General features: G+C 42.0%; 1 protein-coding gene across 8 annotated transcripts in view; it reads right to left on the bottom strand.

Annotated features, from left to right (window-relative positions):
* ZNF423 (zinc finger protein 423) overlaps window positions 1–22840 on the bottom strand; it is a 225722-nt gene that overhangs the window by 87842 nt on the left and 115040 nt on the right. For all 8 annotated transcript variants that reach the window (XM_030282055.4, XM_030282058.4, XM_030282059.4 and 5 more), the window contains one exon: window positions 5891–9114. In XM_030282055.4, the coding sequence (XP_030137915.1) occupies window positions 5891–9114 (3224 nt within the window). The remainder of the gene's footprint in view (window positions 1–5890; window positions 9115–22840) is intronic.

The raw sequence follows: 22840 nt of genomic DNA, 5'->3' as shown, positions 1-22840 counted from the left end.
TGCCTACTTGTTTCTGGAGAATAATTCCTACTGCAGCATTGCCACTAGACACAAGCATGAGGACTGCATCCCATGGCCAAAGCTGGTGGCAGCAGAACACACATGAAATCTCTGTGTGCTGGCCACAAGGGATAGATGAGAACCCCAACTCAACAGCGCAGAGAAGCCCAATTCAGTAAATGACACCCTCATAACCTTTTGAAGGAAAATAGTTTTGAGGGTACTTTTTGTGTACTTTTAGATTACTTTTTCTTCAGCCTCCACCCCACACCCAGGTATAGAACCCCATTTTTAGGACAGAAGGAGTAAGTCAGAAGTTTTGAGTTAAACAGCGGAGTTGCTGTCACCCTCTCTGTGCGTGGAATCCAATTTCCTCAAGCACCTGCTGAGATAAAAACAAATTAGGTGCGACCAAGAGCTTAACTACTTCCCATGTCATCAATGGCAACAAGGTAACCTGCTGGAGGCTAATGAACAGGCTGTAACACCATAACAAATGCACCAGCCTGTGGAAGTTAGGCATATTCCATGAATTCTGTACCAGGGTGTGTTTGCTTAGGCAGGGCTTTCTAGGCTAAAACAGCAATGGGTGATTAACATGATAATAGGAAGAAGGCCATTCTCCATTGGCAGAAAGCTGACACAGCCAAGCATAGAAAAGGAAATAGTTTGGATTGGCTAGTTATCCCTAGGCAGCTCAAGAAAGTATCCTCCTGGAGTCCATTTGGAAATCAAGGCTGTTAATGGAAAAGCAGCTGGATTTCTGCAGCACTCTTTCTGGGGAATCTATTCTGGCAGACGAGCGCAGCACACGTACGTACAGATGTCCTCTCAAACACACTGGCACACACATGCTGAGGGCTCCTGACTTCAAAACAAAACAAAACATAAAAAACCTTGAAAGAGCAAAATAGGACTGGGTAGTGACTGATTCATGTGGCCACACAGTCACCTTTAAAACTTGAAGCCTTCCTCTTCCTTAAAACTTCAAAGCTAAGTTCTGTGCCTTGTCCAATGCTTATCTCAGCTATGCATTCCCTCAGTAACCAGCTACTGATCTTCAGCCTGACTCTATTTCAAACCTTCACAGTTATATTAAACATGGACAAATTATTCATTTTTTTAATTGATTTTGGTCCTTCTGCAAGCTACTTACTAACAGATCTGGAGACAGATGTCTTTGTTTACCCACAGACCCAGTGCTAACTCCTCCACACCATTTCACAATCTTATAAAACACTGCTTGACATGAGGAGCCCTTGGCAGATTTCAGACTTCCTCTCTGTGCTACCTTTAGCCTCGGCTGGGACCTGTGCATGCAGACAAGCAGCTTAAGCGAGGTGATGGCTCCTGTGACAGGGGACCCCATTTGACTTGGAGGGAGGTTAATAAATGGCCTATACAGGTCTCAAAAGAACTATAGCTAGATTAGCACCCAAGTGTATATGCAAGAGGTGGAAGAGCTGATTTTTTGGCCCATTAATAACTGCCTCTAAAAGAATGTCCCAAAACATCCTTCTGCTATCAGTAAATGGTGAGCACTAGTTTTAATACAACAATAATTAGTTGTATTAATTGTGCTACCAAAATATGATCTTCTACTATTATTTTTCTGCTTTATGAACATTACTAATGGATCAGTTCTCTTTTTGTAAAGTTTTATCTTCATAAGTGGTGACAACAAAGGTGTCCACACTCTGAGGAGCTAACAGTCTAGGTGATGGCATCTAGGTGATAAAAGAGACCAGATGAGCAGGCCTTCAGCTGAGAGCTCATTCCCCACAAATGCAAGGTATTTAATTATAGTCTTGGCACACAATTGTAGTAATAACAACAGAGGGTTCTGTTTTCTTTTCTGAAGTATCTATTGTTCCCATGGGTTTTCCAGACTATCCTCCTTTAAATCTGGAAACAGTTTCCAGCTCTACAAAGAAAATATTCCTCCATTCAAGTGGATTTACAAGGGAAGAGAAGGGTTGTGAGGGAGAACAAAGACAAGGAACTGAGTCCAAGAAAGTGTGCAGGAGAAAGAAACTGAATAAAGGAACACAATAGAGTTTATTATTCCAACTTTCTATGCTACCTCCTTTGCTTCTTCACTCCAAATAACCTAGGTGGGCTAAAAATAGTAACACCATTCAAGATGAAAATGGAAGTCAAAACTTTTACCACTATCAATGCTAAACAAGCATTTTTCATGATACCTGTGGTACAAAATAAAGATAAATCTGTGTAAGAGAAAGTGACTTGAAATGTAACTCTTTGCAGTACTAGGAAATGAAAAAATCTCAATACTAAACAATTAGTCATGTTTCTTAAGATATGCTCATTCCTCTAGAAGGCATGTAGAAATGAATTAATAAAGTGTATTCAAAACTGAAGCTCATAAACAAGAAAGATGTTCAGAAAAACAGGGAAGCATCACCTATGATGAGATCTTAATATAATATAAAAAAAACCTTGAACTATACTTGTGTCAGATACTGGAATAATACAATTACCTGTGATGCTCTTCTGAAAGAACACTTTCGGTCCTATCCAAACAGAATAGCTCACAGAAAACTGTATGAATGAAACAAAAATGGATGTTGGAAGAATCTTTTACTACTAAGATGTATTTTATTTATTCCTCTTAGTGATGTCTTTTGCAGAACATCATTGACTTGACTTAAAACTCCTAAAAACAAATCCTCCAAAAGAGGATGTTGTCATGAACACACTGCAAAAACTATGCCTGCCTGGAAATCCATCTTGTTGATCAACATGAATGGATCCTAGGCAGGCATCCTAGAAACAAGAATGATCAATTTATGGGTTTTCTTCCTGTTTGTTGGCCATACTAAAAATGTGAGGAAGACAGAATACAGCATGATTTTCATGGGTTATGTGCTTTCTTTCATTCTTATGGATCAAATAAAACCAAGCCTGACAAGCAATTCTGAATATTTTTCAATGCTCCTCTAGCTGTCTCCTACTGATCTTCAGAATAAAACCTTAAATAATTTAATAGTAAAAAAAAAAAACAAAACAAAATATAACAAAATAATCATACTTCATTTGTAAGGCTATATACACTTGCATATATACACAAACTTAAATACCTCCAGTAAAAAGGAATTGTTCAGTTTCTCCTGTTCTGATTTTCTTCCCAGATACTCTTTATTCATCAAGGGCTAATATTTATTTTCTCTCTTTCTTTCACATTGGGGTTAAATCTTCATTTAAGTTTTTTTTTTTTCCTGAAATTCCTTTAGGTTTCCACACTCACCTCTTCTATCAAAAAGTAAATAACAGCTGATGGAGCAACTTCTGACATAGAAAGAAGTTACAGATTTTATATGTTATTATCATCTCTTCCATTTGCTTGGATTTCATTCTATTTATTCTTATTTACTCTGAAATATATACACATTACTTAAAAATCTAATCTACCTGTATGATCCTTCTGACTGTACTTGTCCTAATCTTCAACTGCTTTCTATTTAAGAAAGAAAAATAAATAAAGTGTTCAAAAATGACATGTAGAAATACTTAAGAGCTGGAGAGAAGTAGCTGTTCCTGAGCATGTGCAGATCACTCTACATGCACTGTGCACTACAGATTGCTCCATTAAAGTGGTATTTTACCGGTGTGCAGCACACTAACAAGATGACAAGAGAGTTCATGTTCAACTTGCTTATTAGCTTTTGTATGAAGCCAATGAAGTTAAGTAAACACTGTTCTTGAATGCAGAGATGTATCACCATTTAAAAGCCAGTATAATTCTTTGAAAATCCCTCTACTAGACAAACACAAAGCACACTCATTGCCTTCAGAACCCTGAGTGAAACACCAACAGTTTTCTAGTGAACGGATAGCAGATTCAGGTCTCGTACCTATAATGAAGGGTAAGATAAAGAATTATTCCTAATAACAATATATATATTCCTGGGATGCTTATGCTTATCTCTGGTATTAGCATATGTGCAGGCCACAGACACCAGTAAGGTACCATTTGCCATCATCACAAATGCTGATTTTTCATTATCTTCTACAAAGAAACTCAGAACTTCCCTCATGGGATGAAATTCAAAGCATTTACCTTATTGAAGAACTTAAAAATTTCCCCTGAGAGAACAAGTATGGAAGCTGTCACTGAAAAGAAAGAGTTAAAGCAAGAAATAAGACAGAAAATGGCAATGTGTTCTGCCAGCTGATAGGAAGGGAAAGGTAATTCCATAGGTGCAGAAATACAAATTAGTCCTATCTAATAGAACAGAGGTATTTTTCAAGAATTTAGAAGAAAATAAAGTCCTAAGGAGGAAGAAGGACAATGACCTAGGCTGACCTAGGTATCACACCAAAGGTGGGATATTTCCATTCCTCGTTCTTCTGCAAAATTATTTTTGTGTGCCTGGAGACTTAGTCACACCCAAAGGGAAAAATACCCAGTAGTTTCACTGAAAGAGAGAAGACAAGAAAAGAAATCAAACTATCTGTGGGATTGCCTCAGGAGCATGGACTGAGGCATGGCCATGCCCAGCCCAGCTCAGCTGGATGCTGCTGCCCCACACAGCCCCACAAGGAACAGGGATAAAAATTCCTGCCAGGGACACAACCTCCCTTGGAGGCAGCTCAGCCCACATCCTCAGGACATACTTAAGGCCCTCTCTTACTTACTGAGCCCCTGGTGTTCTAGTTGAATGGATGGTATTTTCAGGTGCTTTTTTTTTTTCCAGTAAGATGTGTTTGTGGGTGCTTTAATTAGCAGATTGACATAAACAGGCATCTACAGCTGGAATTATTCATTAGGAGTTGGGTGCCTAATTTCCTTAGATACTTTTGAAAATCTCACCCCATCATGTTTAATTAAAAATGTCAGATGATATCAATACTCAGATGTGTCTGCTGTTGGTCTCCTGAGAAGATTTCCAAAATCCACTTCTCATTCCATCTGTTCCTGACAGAGGAAGGACTGACTTGGCCCAATCTTGAACCAAAACGTCAACAAATAATTTTAAAAGACTATAAACTGCAAATGATATTAATCTCCTGAGTAGGCTTCTGGAACCTTACTTGGATCTGCATGTTCCTGAGTAACTTGTAAGCTAAGAAATAGGAAAGTGGGCTATCTGCAAAAAGTCAAGGACAGCACACTTTTATGTAATCTGCCTTAGACAATGTCCAGATTTGCTAAGAAACTACTTATCCCCTACCAGCTCCTACAAAAGGGCCACAAAGCAGGCTCTTTATAAACCACACAGACACACACACACACAAACAAGCTCACACAAATGCATACAGACCTCCAAGTAACCTCAAAACGTTCACTCTGACAGACGTTCCTAGGGACAAGCTCTTTAGCACAGAAGTTTGGTTCAGGTGACAATTTGGGGGATAGGATGGAGTTCAGTATTTTTTCCCTCACAAGTTCCTATATCCTCCTGTTCATTATTATTTTCCTGGTAAGAAATAATCTCATTCCTCAAATATGACAGATTAGACTTTTTTATTGTTTTGGGTACTCAGTATCTCAATTTTTCATTAAACTACCCCTAAACTAGCTTTTCCAGATTTGCCAGTTCAGTAGAATCAGAATTCATGGACAAACTGAATCTCCAATGCCCAAGAGTCCCAGCTCTCTGTTGGTAAATGCAGGGCAATTCTGTGGTAAAAAATCTGATGTGCTGCTACTAGGAATCAAGCTGCCTGAGAAGCTGAGCAACTTCTGATTGTTCTATGTGAATTACTCTACCCTTCCTCCTGTTTTGCTGAGATTTTTTTAGTAGCACAAGTGATTTGATAAAGTGACAATTAAAAAAAAAAAAAAAAAGAAGCAATATCAGATCAGTTCGCACATTGAAGGTCTACATTTTACCCCTCAGACACTTTAAAATTCAGCTGTACTTACTCTGGGAACAGGGGACGTCTGGGTACCTTTCCTTTGGCCACTGGTCTCGGGTGTCAGGTCTCGGTGGTCTACCTGAATGTGGCTCTCTAGGTCTTCAGCACTTTCAAATTTGACACTACACTCTGGACACCTCAGGCTGCCACATGGCCTCTCGTTCACCTCCTGTGGAGTCAAGCTTGAGGACTGTCCATTGGTGCTCCTGGTCATGCATCCAGCACACAGGCCATAGGGAAGGCCGTTCACATCCAACTTTACCAAGTCCTGCTTATTCCGGAACTCCTTCAAGCACAGCGCACACTTGTAGAGTTTTTGCAAGGCCTGGCCGTTAGGCGATGAGGTTGCAGAGTTTCCTGCCAATTTCTGCATATGGAACGTCCCATGAATTTTCAGCTCCAGGGTAGAGGTGACCGTCTGCATGCAGACAACACAGCGAAACCCAGTGAGGGAGTTCCTGAGATCTGGATGCATCTGGCAGTGCTCGATGAATTCCTCCTCGCTCTGCAGTGGCATTTTGCAGATCCGACACGTCCCTGTATCCAAACTCTTGCTGTGAGTGACTTTGTGCTCCGTCAGGGTCAGGAGCGATGGGAAGCGTTCCCCGCAGATGGGGCACATGTAGTGCTTAGCTGGGCCTCGATGGGTCTGCATGTGCTCTCTCAGGCCATTTTCTGAGAAAAAGGTCCTTGAGCAGATATTACACTTGTGGCTACCTTTGATGAATTCTGCTTTCTTCCTAGAACAGTCATCCTCCCCAGGCCTGATGTTATGATCTCTCAAACGATGGTTCTGCAAGAGAACCTCCATAGTGTAGGCAGCCCCACAAATGTCACAGCCATACATGGGCTCAGAAGCATCCACATCATCCTCACTGGCTTCATGACTGTTGGAAGTATCCGGATTCTTCATTAACATATTCTGGATATCTGCCCCTTCTGTCTTCTTATTTGTTGGGGTCATGCCATTAGCTGTACCATTCTCAGCGCTAGCATCAAAAACACAATGCTTTTCCCGCAAGTGCTTTTCAAGCAAGATGATGGCATGAAAAGCTTTGCTACAAAACTTGCAGTTGTATTTTTTGCTGTGGGTCGTGATGTGGCACTGCAGTTCTACCTCTGTGCTGAAGGTCTCACCACAGAAGATACATTTGTGAGACTTTGATGGATTACCCAAGTGACTATGCTTCACATGGATCTGGAGATCCACCTCCTTCCTAAAATCCCAGTTACAGGCTGTGCAACGATACATCTTCTTTTCATTGCTATGCTTGACTGCCAGATGCACTTGGATAGATACCTTGGAATCAAAAACTTCTTGGCAAAGGGTGCAGTGATACAACACAAAAGTATGCATATCCAACAAATGCTTCTGCAAATCATCCACTGAAGAAAACTGTTTGTCACAGCTCTCACATACATAATGAGTGGAAGTTGTCATGTAATGTACAGTGAGATGTTGCAGAAGAGACTCCTGGGAATCAAAGTCTTCTTTACACTGAGGGCAAGACTGTTTCCTCAACAGCAGCTCCAAATGCAACTTTAAATGGGTCTGAAAACTTTCAAAATTTGAGAACTTTAGATCACACTGATTACATGGGTATTCGCCATTAGACACTGAGTTTACGCTTGCAGAAAGACGCTGCCTTTTAGGGGAAGAGACTTCAACATCAGAAGAAACTGGACTCTGCTCTGCTTTTGACTTCTTATTGTGTGCCAGAGGAATGTTCTTGTGGTTTTCTTTAATATGCTTTGTAAGCTTCAGGATGGAGCCAAAAATGGGGGAGTTTGTGCAATAAGGGCATGAATAAACTTCCATAAAAGACTGTGTTGGCTGAATGACAGGGGAATCCAATTTTGAATTTCCTACATTGCAGTGAGTCTGCTGGATGTGCTCAGTCAAGGTAGCTTCGGTCAGAAAGCCCATGGAGCACTGGTTACAGAAGAAAGCATTGTTGCCATCTTGAGGGGTAGCGTTTGGGCCGCAGTGAGTAATGCGGATGTGTTCCTGCAAGCTATTGATATCTGCAAACATCTCTGGGCAGTAATTACAATGAAAGGCAGAAATGTTGCTAAACTGCATCATGGGATAGGCATGGTTTTTGTGCACTTTTCTGACGTGTTCATTCAAGTTGTACAGTGTAGGCATGGAATCAAGGCAGATCTGGCACGTGTGGCTTTGCTGAGGTTTGTCTGCATGAATGGTCTTCAGATGGATCTCCAGAACAGCAAGGCTGTTGAAGTCACGCTTCGAGCAGTAGGGGCAGCTGTAAGTAACTTTAGACCAGTTCTGGCCTTCCTCTCTGTCAACAGACCTGGTTTTCTTTTGTCCTCTCAAAGGCTTTAAGGTCGAATCTGGAGTGGAACCTCTTTCCACCGACGCGCTGGAGTCCGGCGTTGCACTGCTCATGGATGCCACGCTCCCCAGGACTGGGTCAGGGCTGATGCTGTGGTTGCTGGAGTCAGGTTGTCTGTGGCTGTCCAAGTGGCAATAGACTTCCTCCACTGAAGAAAACTGCTCTGGGCACATAGGGCACTTATGTTTCTTGTTGGCATGGGCTTGATGAATGTGTGAGAGCAGCGAGTTTTCGTCTACAAATACTTCAGGGCAATGAATACACTGCAAATCTGCCTTCTCGGAAAGCTGTGGGTGGCGTGTCATTACGTGCTTCTCCAAATCTTCAGTCTGACTGAATGTCTCTTCACAGTAATCACACATAAAATCATCCTTCTTCACCTCTTTCTCAGTCTTTGCCATATGTTCCTTGTTCTTTTTATGAGCTTGCATGTGACTCTGCAATGAGCTGGTAGATGAAAACCCACGTTTACACACAGTACACTTGAATGGTTTGCTGGAGCTGTGGGTTTTCAGGTGGATTTTGAGGTGGTCGCTGCGGGAGAATGCAGCCTCGCATTCGTGGCAGTGGTACTTTTTATCCCCCGTGTGAAGCTTTATGTGACGATCCCTACTCCTCTTGTGCTTAAAAAGCCGGCTACAGTAGGTGCATTTGAAAGGTAGTTTGTCACTGTGGATCTGCTCGTGCCTTTTAAGGTAGCTCAGGCGAATGAAGGACTTATCACAAAACTGACAGGGATACGGCAGGCCAGTCCCCCCTTCCTCCTCCCCGATGCCAAGATCACACCCATCTCCTATCATCTGAGTGGGTGATGCAACATCTTTGCTGGAGGGAGATGAAGCCACCCAGGAGAGTTGTGGGTCGTCATCACCATCTGTAATGGGAAAGCAGAAAGGAGATTAAAAACAATTCCCAGTGCATCTGTGAAATAAGGACAAAGCTCTCAACAACACTATGGGCTTCTGCTACTACAGCATTAAAAAAAAAATCAACTCAAAAAAAACCCCAATAAACCCTCTTGAATTTGAAAGGAGGTTTGAGAAAGAGAAATAAAAATATATTTGTACACATAATTCACAAATATGCCAACACACAGTGTTAATAAAAAGCGCTTTTTTTTAGCAGGTTTAACACCTGCTCACTGTACTGTAAAGCAATAAACAATGAATAAAGAAAGCGAAACACAATGTGCAATGAAGCAATACAACAACTTCGGAAAGCTACAGTGTTAAGTGATCACCTGTGAATTTGTGGGTCTGTTTAAATGCTACATCAAGATGATTTTAAGTAATGTCTCCATTAAAAAAATCATTCCGTTCTGTCTCAAAACTGTAACAGAAGGAAAGGCTGCTCAAAGGCAGAGTTGAACATCTAGGTGGAATAAAAGCATCAGATTTGAGAGAGCTCAAGAAAATCAGAGAAGAGATCTGCACCATTACCATGTTTGCTTGTATAAAAGGTAATGTTGCCCTCCTAGTACAAAATCAAACTACTTTTTTTTTAAAGCCCAGGAAAATCACCACTGGAGATCTCAAGACATCACAAAAGAATCAAGTTCAGGATAAACCAAAAGTGGCCCAGCCTCTGTTTTACTAACTATTTCCTATACTCAATATGAAGCTTTGAAAAATATTTTGTAATTCCATATTACCATAAAGAAACACAGCACCAACTCCATCAGCCCCACAGTCATTTTAGGAAAAATACATAAAATGCTGTCAGCTTTCATTAACAGAATTGTTAACAAGAAACAGAAGAGAGTGAGTTCAAATATCCTAATTCCAACAAATGCAGAGATGTTGAGCGAAACATAAATGCCACTAGTCTGATATCAAACTAAACCACAGAACAAAGCAAAAATAAAGTTCATGTAAATGATGGAAGGTGCTGACCACACAAACATTTGGAGATTCCAAAAAGGAGCCAGTTCTCAAGATACACTGTCCTTATAAAACATTTAATGTTCCTACTTCAGTTTTTACTAAAACAAACCAATAAAACAATCCCCGGCTGTGTGTGTAGGCTGCCACACGCACACCCCTCGTGCCTGCCAACTGCAGAGTCACCAGGCGGAGAAGGCACAAGTACGGTGAGGAGCTCTCAAAGAAGGGCCTGGCTGCTGAGGGCATCACCAGCGTACCAGGCAGCTCCTGCAGCACCGCCTGCTCAGGCAAGCACCTGCTCTTTCATCCCAGGTAAAGAAAGAGAGCAGCGACCATGGAAAAAACTAAACCAAATAAACACACCCCAAACAACTTTTTCCACACGATGGGAATGTCTATTTTCCAGGTCAGGCGCCTGCTCTCTGCACCCCGTGCTCCCCGGAGAGCTCTGCTCCCTCGTTTAACTACAGCTCCTGCTCCAGAGCGATGCTGGACACCGAGAAGCTGCTCCTTGCTGCTCCCGAAATGCACCTCGACTCTCAGCGAGCATCCGCGCTTCCGAGACTCTCAAGGTCTTTGCGCTCAACTGGCTCCTCCAAATCTGCCGGAGCCCAAGCCTAAAACACACACAACGAGCTCCTGATTTTTATGTAAACTTTTCTCAGGCTTCACTCCCCCGACCACGAACGGCTCTCTCTCTCTGCAGCTGCAACAAAGCCTCCTGTTCCCAATTTAAGCCACCTCCGCCGCCCACCCCGCTGCCAGCACAGCTTTGCGGAGCCCCCGGGGAGCCCCCAGCCCCCGCCATCCCGCAGCTCTGCCGCCAGCCGGATCCGGGGCTCCGTCCCCACGGACCTGCGGCCACGGGCCGGCGGAGGGAAGAGGCAGCCGGCTGCCAGCGCCAGGATTAGGGGCCCCGGGGAGGTGCCGGTAGCTCAGGGCTGCCTAATTCCCTCCTCTCACCAGCTGGGCTCCTCCAGGGGCAAGGAGACAAAGGGGAGCACGAGGGGGATGCTGGGCCTGAACTAGGGCAGCACATGTTGCGTTTGTGCCGCTGCTGCTGTCTACGGAGAGGGGGAGAGAGGAGAAAAACAACAAGAGAAAAAGCACCCCACCATTTGCTAGTTACTGCTCGGGCTTACTGGCTGTAATTATAACAATTTCGTACGTCTCTGTGCAGAAATGTTTGTAGAAAGACGTGCATTTGAAATAGCCCCTCTCGCAGGCAGGCTGCCCGTGCCCTGTGCGGAGCGGCGGCACGCACAGGAAGGGCTGCGCCGGGAGAAGCCCGAGCTCTGCACACGCCGCCACCGAATAAAGCTCCATTGTTCGGCTCGGAAACCTGAGATGCCATGGGCCAAATCCAGTGCTAACACAGCCTGGGCCAACGGCTTTAACTTCCTTACATTCATATGCACGTATGCCAACCATTACATTGGCCCGCTGCACAAACCGAACACATCTCTAGAAAGTCTCTTTTTCCTCTGAAATGAGCAGATCTACCTCAAAACAGTCTAACAGTCACATAGAGCCAGTTCCCCTCCAGCTGCTGCTCTTCAAACACATTGGGCTATTCAGAAAATAAAATCAAAGAAAGCTGGTATTAGTATTACTTTGTGAGTTAAGCACAAAGCTTTCTGCTAAAATAATTTGGATTTTTAAAAAACATTTCTCAGGTTGGAAAGCTGGATTTGTCATAAAATTGAGGTGTTTACATAGAACACAAAGATTATCTCCTTTTGTTAGCTTCAGTTGGACCTTTTACCAATTTTCATGTTTAATGTCTAGATTCTTTGTATTCCAGCATTTTTGCATATTTTTACAGTTTAAAAAAAATTTAGAAGAAACTTTAGGCATCAGAAACAACCCACATGGATTTCTTACTAACAAGATACTAAATTACTAAACACCTAAACTGAAGAAATTAGGGAAAACTCATTATCATTAATCTCTTTATGGAATGAATGGATGAATAATAGCCCTGTTAATTTTAACTTGCCATATTAAATTGAAGAAAAGACCTGTAATGAACTGCGGAGAAAATTCTAAGGTATTTTACCTCAGTAATATATTAGTGGGAAGACATATTTTAGATGTAGTATAACATGTCTGGCAAAGATGGTTAGACTAATAATTCTACATTAATGCAATCAAAGGAATGTAGCAGAATGAGAAAAATCACTTTCAAAAAGGAGATTAAAGTCATTAAAATGGCTAATCCTGCAAAGTGGGACTGTTCTAAAATAGAGAATCACATGGCTTGTGCAAGGCTTTTGTCATTTGCACATAAGAGAATCAAAACAAGTATTAAAAGGGTAAGAAAATTCAATAAAAAGTTTAATTAGAAAAAAAGAGCATTAAGGAAGCTTCAGGATGTCAGTAGTCCTCAGGATATATGTGCAGGTCATGAAGCTTAAAGGGCCATTCTTGATAATCAATCTCCAAGTGGTACAGTAATTTAGCAACTTAATGTTCAGCACGTTTACAGGACTGCAAGCATTTATCATCATCAGTGAGGAGCTAATTCCAGCCTCAATGCATTCAATAAATGTATTTTTCCTTCTAAGAAGAACAATTTGGTCAAAATGTAGTATAAATCATACTTCGTTCTCTATTTATCTTCCAGATAACACAAGCCAAGTTCAGAGACATATTCATGAAGCTAAAACAATAAAATGAAGCCTTAAAAAGATGTGATTTCTCTTAGAAGGGAGACAAATGGCTCATCACAGATTGTCAGGAGTAAGCAGCACTGCCATCTCAGCATACACTGCAGACATTGATATATTTATTATTACAGAGTTATTTTGCTAATAGAAATATAATTAACAGACACAATTTCACGGTTCCTGCAAACACCTTCCCATCTCCCTACCTGTTTACAGGTAACTGGATAACAGTTTGCTTCTGCTGAACTTTGAGCAGAGCTTCATTTTCTTGCTCAGCTTCTCAGTCACCCAACCCTGGGGGCCACATTCCTGGGTAGGAACTGCACAAACCCAGGCTACCTCCAGCTGGTTCTTTTTCCTTTCAAGAACAAAACACATGCACAGAGATCATATTTGCTGGCCTGGACCTGAAGTTCATCCTTGCCTAAAGCTCTTGTTCACCAGCAGAGTATCATCAGGTTCCCCTCCACTGAAACATCTCCCTACTCTGCCTCCCCTACGTGTGGGGAGCTCAGGGGGCTCTTCCACAGCGCCTCTGTGCATCCCTGCACACCAGGGATGTGCCTGGAGGGCACACTGCAGTGTGGGCTCTGCAGGACTGCAGGCCAGTTCTTCCAGTGCCACCAGCACACACCGAGCACCACGGGCTCAGGAGAGCCTGCACAACCAGCCCCAGGCATCAGAAAAATCCAGGGGCTGCCCAAAGGAACATTTCTAAGACTCCCCTCCTGAGCCCAGAAGGCATCTCCATATGGGACACTAAACCAAGGAGGTCAGATTTAGAATGAGATCTTATTCTATCAGGTTTATTTCTCTAGCACAGAGCTAGCACACAGGATAAATACTTAAATTAACAAACACAAAACTCCAAAATTGATTGCTGAAGGAAGGATTGCTGTTTAAGCTCAGACTTCTGGTTCTCTCTGAGTCCCTCCGTGATACACAAGTTAAAGATGGTCAAAGCACTGAAAATGCTTTAAGCTGTTGAAAGCTGATGGAATTCTAGCACCCAAAACAGTAACTTTTGAAAACAAGCTTGGCGTCATAAGCCACGCTTCTGAACTGTGCTTCAGTTCCTCATCTCCATAATAGCAAAAAGCCATCTGCTTCTCAAGGGCAAATTGTAGGGCTTACTTCTGTATCGCTGTGAAAACCCTGAGATATCCCCAGATGGAAAGTCCAATAGAAATGCTATCAATTTCAATAATTATTATTATTATTATTATTGCAGATGCTTAACTATGAGAATAAAACACAGAGATTGAGGACTGACAAATCCTCAGTACTGGTTACAGCAAATTTTGCAGTGCTGCTCTATGTATTAAAGCCAAGGATAGATCATTACAGTGGATTACAGTAAGAACCTCACATAGCATACGCTGCTCATTTACACTGCAGTGCTGGTGTGAAATAATGCAAATCAAGTTTACATAGCAAATGTTTTAAGCTCAACATTTTCAGTGCACTGTGACAGCTTTTTACTTAATTATTTTATTGGAGTGTTTAGCCCCATTTTCCTGCACATTTCCCTCACAGTTATAAGAAGTAATTAGAAAGTACCAATAGTATTCTAAACTCAATTTTTTTATGCATTTATTAGCTTCAATGAACATTTCTGTTTGTTGTGTCATAGAAGGCAATAGTGGACTGTGACCCACCTGCCCTTGTGGCAATAAAAGTCCTTATACACTGACACTGCATCTAGCTTTGAATGGCACTGTCACACTGTGACTGACACCCAGCACTACTGTACACTCAAGCACACTTCACTAAACAAGAGAAGAAGGGTTTCTGCAACTTACTTATAACTATTCTTCAAAAAATATCATGCAATTGTCCCCCAGAACTGCTTAACCCACCCTTAGCCAAGGCAGGGAGGAAGGCCTGGGAAGTTCACACTGCTCTGAAGAACTCTACACAGAGCTTCACACTTCAGTGACATCAGCTTCTTCATCAAACAGGTCAGAGTTCTGTATTTTAAGGCACTTCACTATATATATATATAAATATATATATGTATGTATGTATGTATGTACATGTAAAATGTTACAAAGCAAACATAAAATTGGATAAAAGTCTAAGAGAGGTGCTAATGTAAGTGGCACCACAGGCAGTGCTTTCATTATTATCTCTGACTTGAGAAAAATTCAGTTATACCTAATCCCGTGCTTATGAGCTAAGCATTTTTGTTGGACTAAATTACCAAAGGTTAGTGACTCTTTTCCCACTTTCTCAGCTTTGTACTGCAATTCATTTTATAGTGATTTTTTTTAAAAAAGCAAGGAAGACGTCTGGCTCAATGGAAAGTATATATAATCTGATTTTTCTTCTCATGCAGAGAGTAACTTTGTATTTAGAATACAAAATCAGCACAAGATGTAGTGCAGAATTTCAAACACTAAACTTGCTGGGATGTCTGCCACAGATAAACTGTTACACATAGACAATTTAAACCTTGCTGTCTTTGTTTAAACCTTTTTGTAGTCATCAAAGATACATCTAATTAGTCTTTTTTATACTGCAAGTTAAAAGTACACACAAAGATGTCTATTAAAGCTTAGCTGATATACAGAAACCTGTTAAGGCAGAGTAATGCATGCCTGAGCCCTTGTCTCCCATTAGCAGAGATATCAAGGCTCAGTAATGACCATCGACAGGGTGATCCATAATTCTGAGCAGATGATAAAATAAGTTATTTTTAACATTATCTTTCCTTATGTCAAACAGTCTGTATTTTACTGGTAACAAAAAATTAACATATCATTAAGTAAGTTATTTCATGCTTCGATAAATGGCATAATAGGGCTGGAGGAGAAAGTTTTATGTTAGATCTAGGAATAAACTAAATGCTTTCAGAGTTGAATCACTGTTTTTCTTTACTCCCTTTGGAAAAGCAGCAGATACTATATTCTGCTGTGCATCATGGACTTGGGACTGAAAACAGCTGCACTCTAATTACATGTAAAGTGTACCAAAACATTCCTTTTATCACAGACTGTAAATCTGTTAGCATCTGTCTCTCCTTTGTTTCTTCCACAAGATACAAGCTTGTTTCTACATTTTTCTCACCTGTAGCGGTAATTAAAATTCATTATAAATGAAAGGAGTGAACACTAAAACAAGTTCCTCTGTGTACAGTTCTAAACTCAAATTAGAAACAGCTGTTTGCTAATTCATGCAGTGATGTTTTGTCGTGCTCTGTGAATCAATAATAACTCACCCTATTCCTACCAAAATGTTAGGATTATATATATATTTTGCTTAGCAATTTGCTCCTCAGAAATATTCAAATGCACATTCAGTCTTTTTAAAATGAGATTAAAAATGATGATACCTACAAAATCATCAATTAAATAACAGGAAGATCTTAATAGCTTGCTGCTTCTGCTTACCCTGCTACCTAGAGGGTCCTGTGTCATTCTTGCCTGCTTTGATGCCTACAGAGCATTTAGCAAAAGGGCACGTTGTAAGACAGATGTAAAAGAACAAAACTGTATATGGAGTCTATGCAAACACATCACGAATGCAACAGTCACGTTGAGAGAACATTACAGAATTAGGATTTCAGCTTCAACATCTACAACTTTCAAACATTAGGAATGACAAAACCCTCAGGAAAAATATCCTAGTAGAATAATTATTACTTATAATAATTAGTTGTAAAATTAGTTATAATAAATGGCAATACTTAAGCTAATTGTTAGTAATATTTCTACATATTATGTTAGCCAGAGCACAAACTTCATATGACCCCATTGGCCTTACACAATTATATTCTGCACTTCTGGCTACTTGATGTCAACATTTATCATGATTTCAACACTTGATTATGCAAAACAAAGAGACAACACACAGCACTTAAGAGCTTTCTTTTCTAGCTAAGCATAGGGATGGAAGCAGGGTCGCTGCAGTGATCTGAGCAGCCCTCAGAGCAGCTTTGCAGAGCCTGCCCTCATCACAGCACGAGTGGGGCCAGCCCTGGGCCCTGCGCCGCCCCTTTGCAGAGCCAAAGATCCAGCCCAGAGCAGTGGAAGGACATCAGCCTCTGTGCAGGTCTCTGCAATACATGCATTACTTCATGCATTTTCTCATCTCTGTAGAGAGATGCTTTCCCTTCCTTGTATTTTGCTGCTGTTAGCAGGGAGGGTGTTCCCACACAGCACACACCTGAGACTGAGCCTGAGCTGCTCGTGGAAATGTGGCCAGCGGGACAGCCTTTCTGGTGGGATGAAATGCATGAGATTAATTTCCTAGATTTACGATTTCCTCCCTCCCATTTGATCAGGCAGCTCTCAAATACAGCAGGCACCTGTTCTCAGGCTGTTTTGCTGAGTACCCTCAGGCATGTGCGGTCACACAGACTCAGCTCAAGCTCCTTCCCTCACTTCATAGCCATAGCACCAGAAACACAGATTAGCTGCTGTTTGGAGAAACTCACTGAATGCAGAAGCTCAAAGGAAAGAGAGAGAGACTTTTCTCCACTAATTGACCAGATTGGTGTGATTTAATTTAATGTTTTATTGTGCTTGTTTTCACGATTTTACATTGTACTTTCAAGTGAAGTCATCAATTACAATCCATTTAGCTCATTCATAAAATTCATTTAAGGGTCATATCCTGCACAGTGACCAGCGAGTCCTGGAAGTCAGCACTGACAAGGACAAGCAGCACTTTCTTTCCCACAGGATATTCAGCTTGTGCAGAATCAAGTCAGAGATCATTTTGATGGTGTGGGCAGCAGTCTGGAGAAGCAAGTGCTTTTAAAACTGGGGCAGTGGCAAACTAGGACAAAGACAGCTTTGCCAAGAGTTCTCTGATAATCTGCTGTCACTACTAAGACAAATGGCTATCTGCTTCTGTGCTGGTAGAGAATATTACAGTGGACTTTCCATGTCTGCAGAGCTGTTTCCACTTTCCTGTCATGAATCAGCTGTGAGCCAAAAGAACCACTACAAGTGAGAAAATGGACCAGACACCAAAAATGCTCTGTGCCCTCTGGTTGGGGTCACCAGAAGTGACTGCATTGCTAGGATGGCTTTCTGTGATGTGATCAACTGATATTTTGTAGTGACCTGACCTGTAAGAAAATGGGTTTGCAGTCCCTGTCTCTAACAGATGATAACTACTTTCCAGAGAACAGAATTCTGCTTCTAAATTAGTATTTTCCATCAGTGCTCAGTAGAAGAGAAGACAATTGCCATGTTCCAAACCTGAAAAAAACCCTATGTTTCCTACCTCTGCCCTGCACAGAACTTTACCACCAAGCTTTCCAGCCTGAGGGACTTAAAGCTGGTCATATTATTAGAGCGAGTTGCAGGAAAAAATAAAACCAGCTTGTTAAGTTAAAAAGAAGGAGGCTGTTCCAGACTCTCATTTTGATCTAGGTGGGAAAAATGTGATGCACTTACAATCTCAATGGGTTGATGTTCATGATGAATAAACTTAATGCTGAAAAACACATATTGGCTGAAATTACTCAGCAATAAACAAACAGTAAAAACCAACAACATCTAGATTTTATACCGTCTTCAAAGAAGAAGGGAAGAAAAGTAAATTACATGTGACAAACAGTATCAGGTAACCTGTTTTATAGCTAAGCACACACATTATTGCTCTGACTTCCAAATGTGCTTTGTATTCACAGCAATCCCATTGAATTCAATAGGAACAGCAGTTACTCAACAGTTCTCAAAATTCAAGTGACACAAATATGAGATATAGCCAGTTCTACTAGAGATATTTTCAGAAAGGTGTATGTATTCCCTGTCCCTTTAGTGAATTCAGAATTAAGATTTTCATGCAAACACGATGAACGGAAATGAAGCTGCACTTGCAAATATCACAACTTCCACACGTCTGGTGAGTGCAGCCCCTCAAGGCCTCCATCTGCCTTTGGAGGGGCTTGTGTGCCCCAGTGACCTCAGTGGGTATCCCTGGAGCTGAAGAAGCTGCCAGCTCCATCTGACCCAAGACTGGAAATGGGGTTTGTTCCTGCTGAGTAAATCTCCCATTCCTTGGGGATGGTGTGCATTAGGGCAAAGTACAATTAGTTAAGACTCTGGGTTAGTTAGCAAACAATTTTTAAGAAATTAATTCATTTAAAATTAAAAAAGAACACCCACAAATGTAACACCACACTGGTGAATATGAAGCACATTCCTGATTATCATAAACATTGGTCATGAATCTGCACAATGTTTGTAACTGGCCTGAGGGGAACTGCATGAAACAGAGGTGGGAAGGAAGTTCTCTACTTATCAATTCCTGACAGAAATAACTGAAAGGTTTAAAAAGAAAATAACTATAGGTTTTTTACCATGCAAGATGAAAGTCAAACAGCATGGCTTGCCTAGGAGAGACATGTATTCTGCAGTGTATGGTAATGCTACTTCTTTTTTCCTAACACTACCCACCATTTCCCACCATTTTAAACAAGAAGAGACTTTTAAAACGAGCAAGCAAACAGACACATTTGCCACCCGGTAAGATTGCTCTCGGTACACCAGTGTTTCCCTACAACAAATGTGCTGCATGAGAGGCCTTTCAAGTTTAAACGTCAGTGACCCGGCACCTGTGATCTGAGGACTTGCACTGCACCGCACAACAAAACCATCCGCCGAAAGCTGCTCTCTTCTTCCAACACATCTCTGCCCTTTTGACTGAAGGGCCCGATGACAAATCGTGCGGCTGCGCTCTCAGGTGTTCAAAAGAAGAGCTGTGGCAGCAGCCAAGGTCTCTTTTCCTCGAGCTCCCAACTCCATTGGTGTAGCTCAAGGAGGGATCTCATGCCCAACATTGCTGAGACCCCATTCAGGCTGCAGGGGACGAGACCCATGGTGCCCACTGCAAGCACCTCCATGTCACAGAGCACTGGATATCGCTCTCCTGTGGGTACCCAGCGCTGAGAGCAGCCCAGGCTGTGCCCCATCCCCTACACCACAAGTTTGCGAGAGACTTTTTGAATCTCTAAATGACTTTAAAGAATCTCTAAATTCTTTAGAGGCTTCTCAGGTTGTCAGTCAGCAGCGACCATGCTCCGGAGAAAGCCTCCCGTAGGGAGGATGCTCATCAGTGCAGGCAGGCAGGAGGGGGGAGCGCAGCTGGGGAGCCAGAGCGAATCCAAGCAGGAGACAACAGCCCCTCCAGCCCTTCTGCCCTCCTGCCAGGAGCCACGCAGAGCCTGGCAGGAGCCTTCCCTCCGTCCCTGCTGCGCTCCCAGCCCCAGCTGCAAGCACCACACTGCCCACGCACCGGAACAGGGGCACTTTCCTCAAAGTCCCCTGCGACAGAGACACCTTCCTGCTGAATTGTTTTACAGCCTTAGGTGCTCATTTTCTCTATTCAGATGGCTCTAGTTTATCTGGCAATGCAGGTTTTCTTCTGACCACACATGTGTGGTTGGTTTTTTGCCTCCCACAAAATGTGAATTGTACGATTTATCCTAGTTAGGAACTGTCTCTGTGCCTTGGCCACAGATACATGAGAGAGTGAATTTATAATGAGGAAAGGTGCAGGGCACAATTATTTGTTTAAATGAGATTAAAATTAGGGTTGGAGTGTACAGTGAATCATCTCAATTTATCCCTGAAGAGAAGGAGGGACAGCAAATGTCTTGGCACTTGCAAACAAATATGTTTCCCCAACAACTCGCTAACAGCACTCCTTCCATTTGAGAGCAGTCTCACACAGACATTGGCACTGATATCAGAGAATTAAATTAAATAAAGGAAAAAGCTACAGTCAATAACTTTCTCTCTAACTTCACCCATATGATGAGGACTGGTTACCCTTACAAAAAATAATCTGGGAATGTTAATAGACTAAACAACTCGGTAAAAGGAATGAGGAGACCGTGGGGAGAGAGAGATTGAATTTACCCTCCAAAAGTACATCTTGACACTAAAGGTATAGCAAGGCTTTTTACAGAAAGGTACAGGCTTTCTACAGAAGAGTCCCCTAAATTAAACATAGGTGGAAGCTGGAGGTGGATGTTTAGGGTAGAGGCACATTTTCTGCACAGGAAAAATGGTCAAAAAATGAAAACAGAAAAAGCAAAAGACTATAAAAAATAAACAACCGAGATCTCTCTGGGAAATCATGCATCAGAGGTTCAAAAGACACACTTGTACCTCCAAAACCAGATGTGTTAAAAAAACATCTCCAGTCAATTAATGGCTGACAACACACACACCTACATCATGGAAATTAAAAACTACTGTTTTCATAAACAACACAACGGGTTTTAAAGTTCAGACCAGATTCATTTGCAAAAAACCTACTGTCCTAAATAGATCTAAATAATGAAAACCCCTCACCGCCTCCCTGTGATCTGTTTGGTTTTGCCCTTCCCAGACCCACAGCCAAAGCTCCCTGCCCAGACAGGAGCACAGACTGGGGCAACTCTGGTGTCTTCCACAGGAGAGTGAGAGAACAAGGTTCCCCAGATACAATTCACATATTATTTACATGTTTTGTCAAGGCTTTTCTGAAATTTACTTTAGCTCTGGTAAATAAGGCAATAATTTTCATGACAGAAGAGTTTTCTGACCACGAATAAACTGCAGTGCTGTCTAAAATAAGATCTTTAGCCCATCTCACCCTTTCCAAAACAAAATTGGACAAATTAATGAAAACTCAGTAACTGCTTCGTCATACCTGGGATCTGATTTTAAAGATACATACGGCCTTTTTTTTGTTTGGTTGGTTTGAGGTATTATTTAGGGTTATCATATCTTGCATCTTTGGATTTTCTATGAACATAACCATAGTCCAGGGCCTCCTGGCTACCTGACATCAGGAAGGCTGCAACATCATGTCTACCCTGAAGTCACTGTACACAGGCTTAAGAGGGAGTTCATTTTAATTCAGTTCTTTGGCTGGAATTGAGATACTGGATTTGATCTGATTTTTTTTCTTACTGTGTTGCTTTGTATCAAAACACCCATTTTCCAGTGGGTGGTGCCTAACAAAACAGAAGCAGAGGCGTGAGCATGAAGGAAACAGCCATTATAAATGCACAGAAACACACCATGTCAACACATACCTGCTGCCCAATATGTACAAAAGCTTTAAAAAAGGACAACTGAGTCATTATTTTAGAGTTTCACTATATTTTCCATTTAAAAACATTGTACTATCTATATTGTGCCATTAGAGAAGGTTCCATTGCAAACACTGAAATTCAGACACCTCCTAACCATCCTACACAAATTCATCAGAATTTTTGTGCAAAGTGTTATCAGGTAACAATATTTACCATGTACAGTAATTATGAAAAACTCTGAGATCGTGCAATTATATATTTTAATTACACGATCTGATTAGGTTTTTTAATCACATCATAAAAAGAAAGGAAATTCACTGAGGTTGTCAGAAAGTTAATAAAAATAAGGTAATTCACTGCAAAGGCTCACCATGGTGCCTTTCTAACTACTTCCTTGCTACACCCCACTGTGCCTAGGTATTGGAGGTCAACTATAAGTATTAATTTCCTTACTTTTATTAAGTTTGGTGACAACATTTGTGCTCTTTTGGCATGGTATTTTTTGTTTCATTTATCTGGATGATATTTTAAGACATATGGACTCCTCAAAACCAAGAAGCTGGGTGTCCTGAAACCCATCAGAGACTCAGCCTTGTCCTGCTATGTCCTCAGGCACCTTGGAGGGACACTAGGGGAAGCCACTGTATTGTGGCCACTGTCACACTGAGCTCTGAGCCTCACCACCAGCCTGCAAAACCCACTGAGTTTGGCAGTGTGACACAATAAATACATCAGCAAAGCTGGCTGCTCGCAGCAGGGCCACGAGGCACACGGCAGCTGCACAGGGGCCTGGGCAGCAGTGGGACATGCAGCTGCTGCAGCAGCCAGAGGCCAGGCCAGCCAGGTACCTGCTCTGGGCAGCAGGAATTGCCCAGAACCCAGCTGTGGAACACAAGCAACCCCTCAGAACCGTCCTGCTCGCAGTGCAAAGCGGGGCACGAGGAGAGAGGGGTGAGAGGTGCCAGAGGCGAGTCACCTTCTCCTGCTCTTGAGGCAGGACAGAGC

The sequence above is a fragment of the Taeniopygia guttata genome, chromosome 11, assembly GCF_048771995.1.
Source record: "Taeniopygia guttata chromosome 11, bTaeGut7.mat, whole genome shotgun sequence".
Classification (NCBI taxonomy): domain Eukaryota; kingdom Metazoa; phylum Chordata; class Aves; order Passeriformes; family Estrildidae; genus Taeniopygia; species Taeniopygia guttata.
This window is presented reverse-complemented; position numbering and strand designations above follow the sequence as displayed.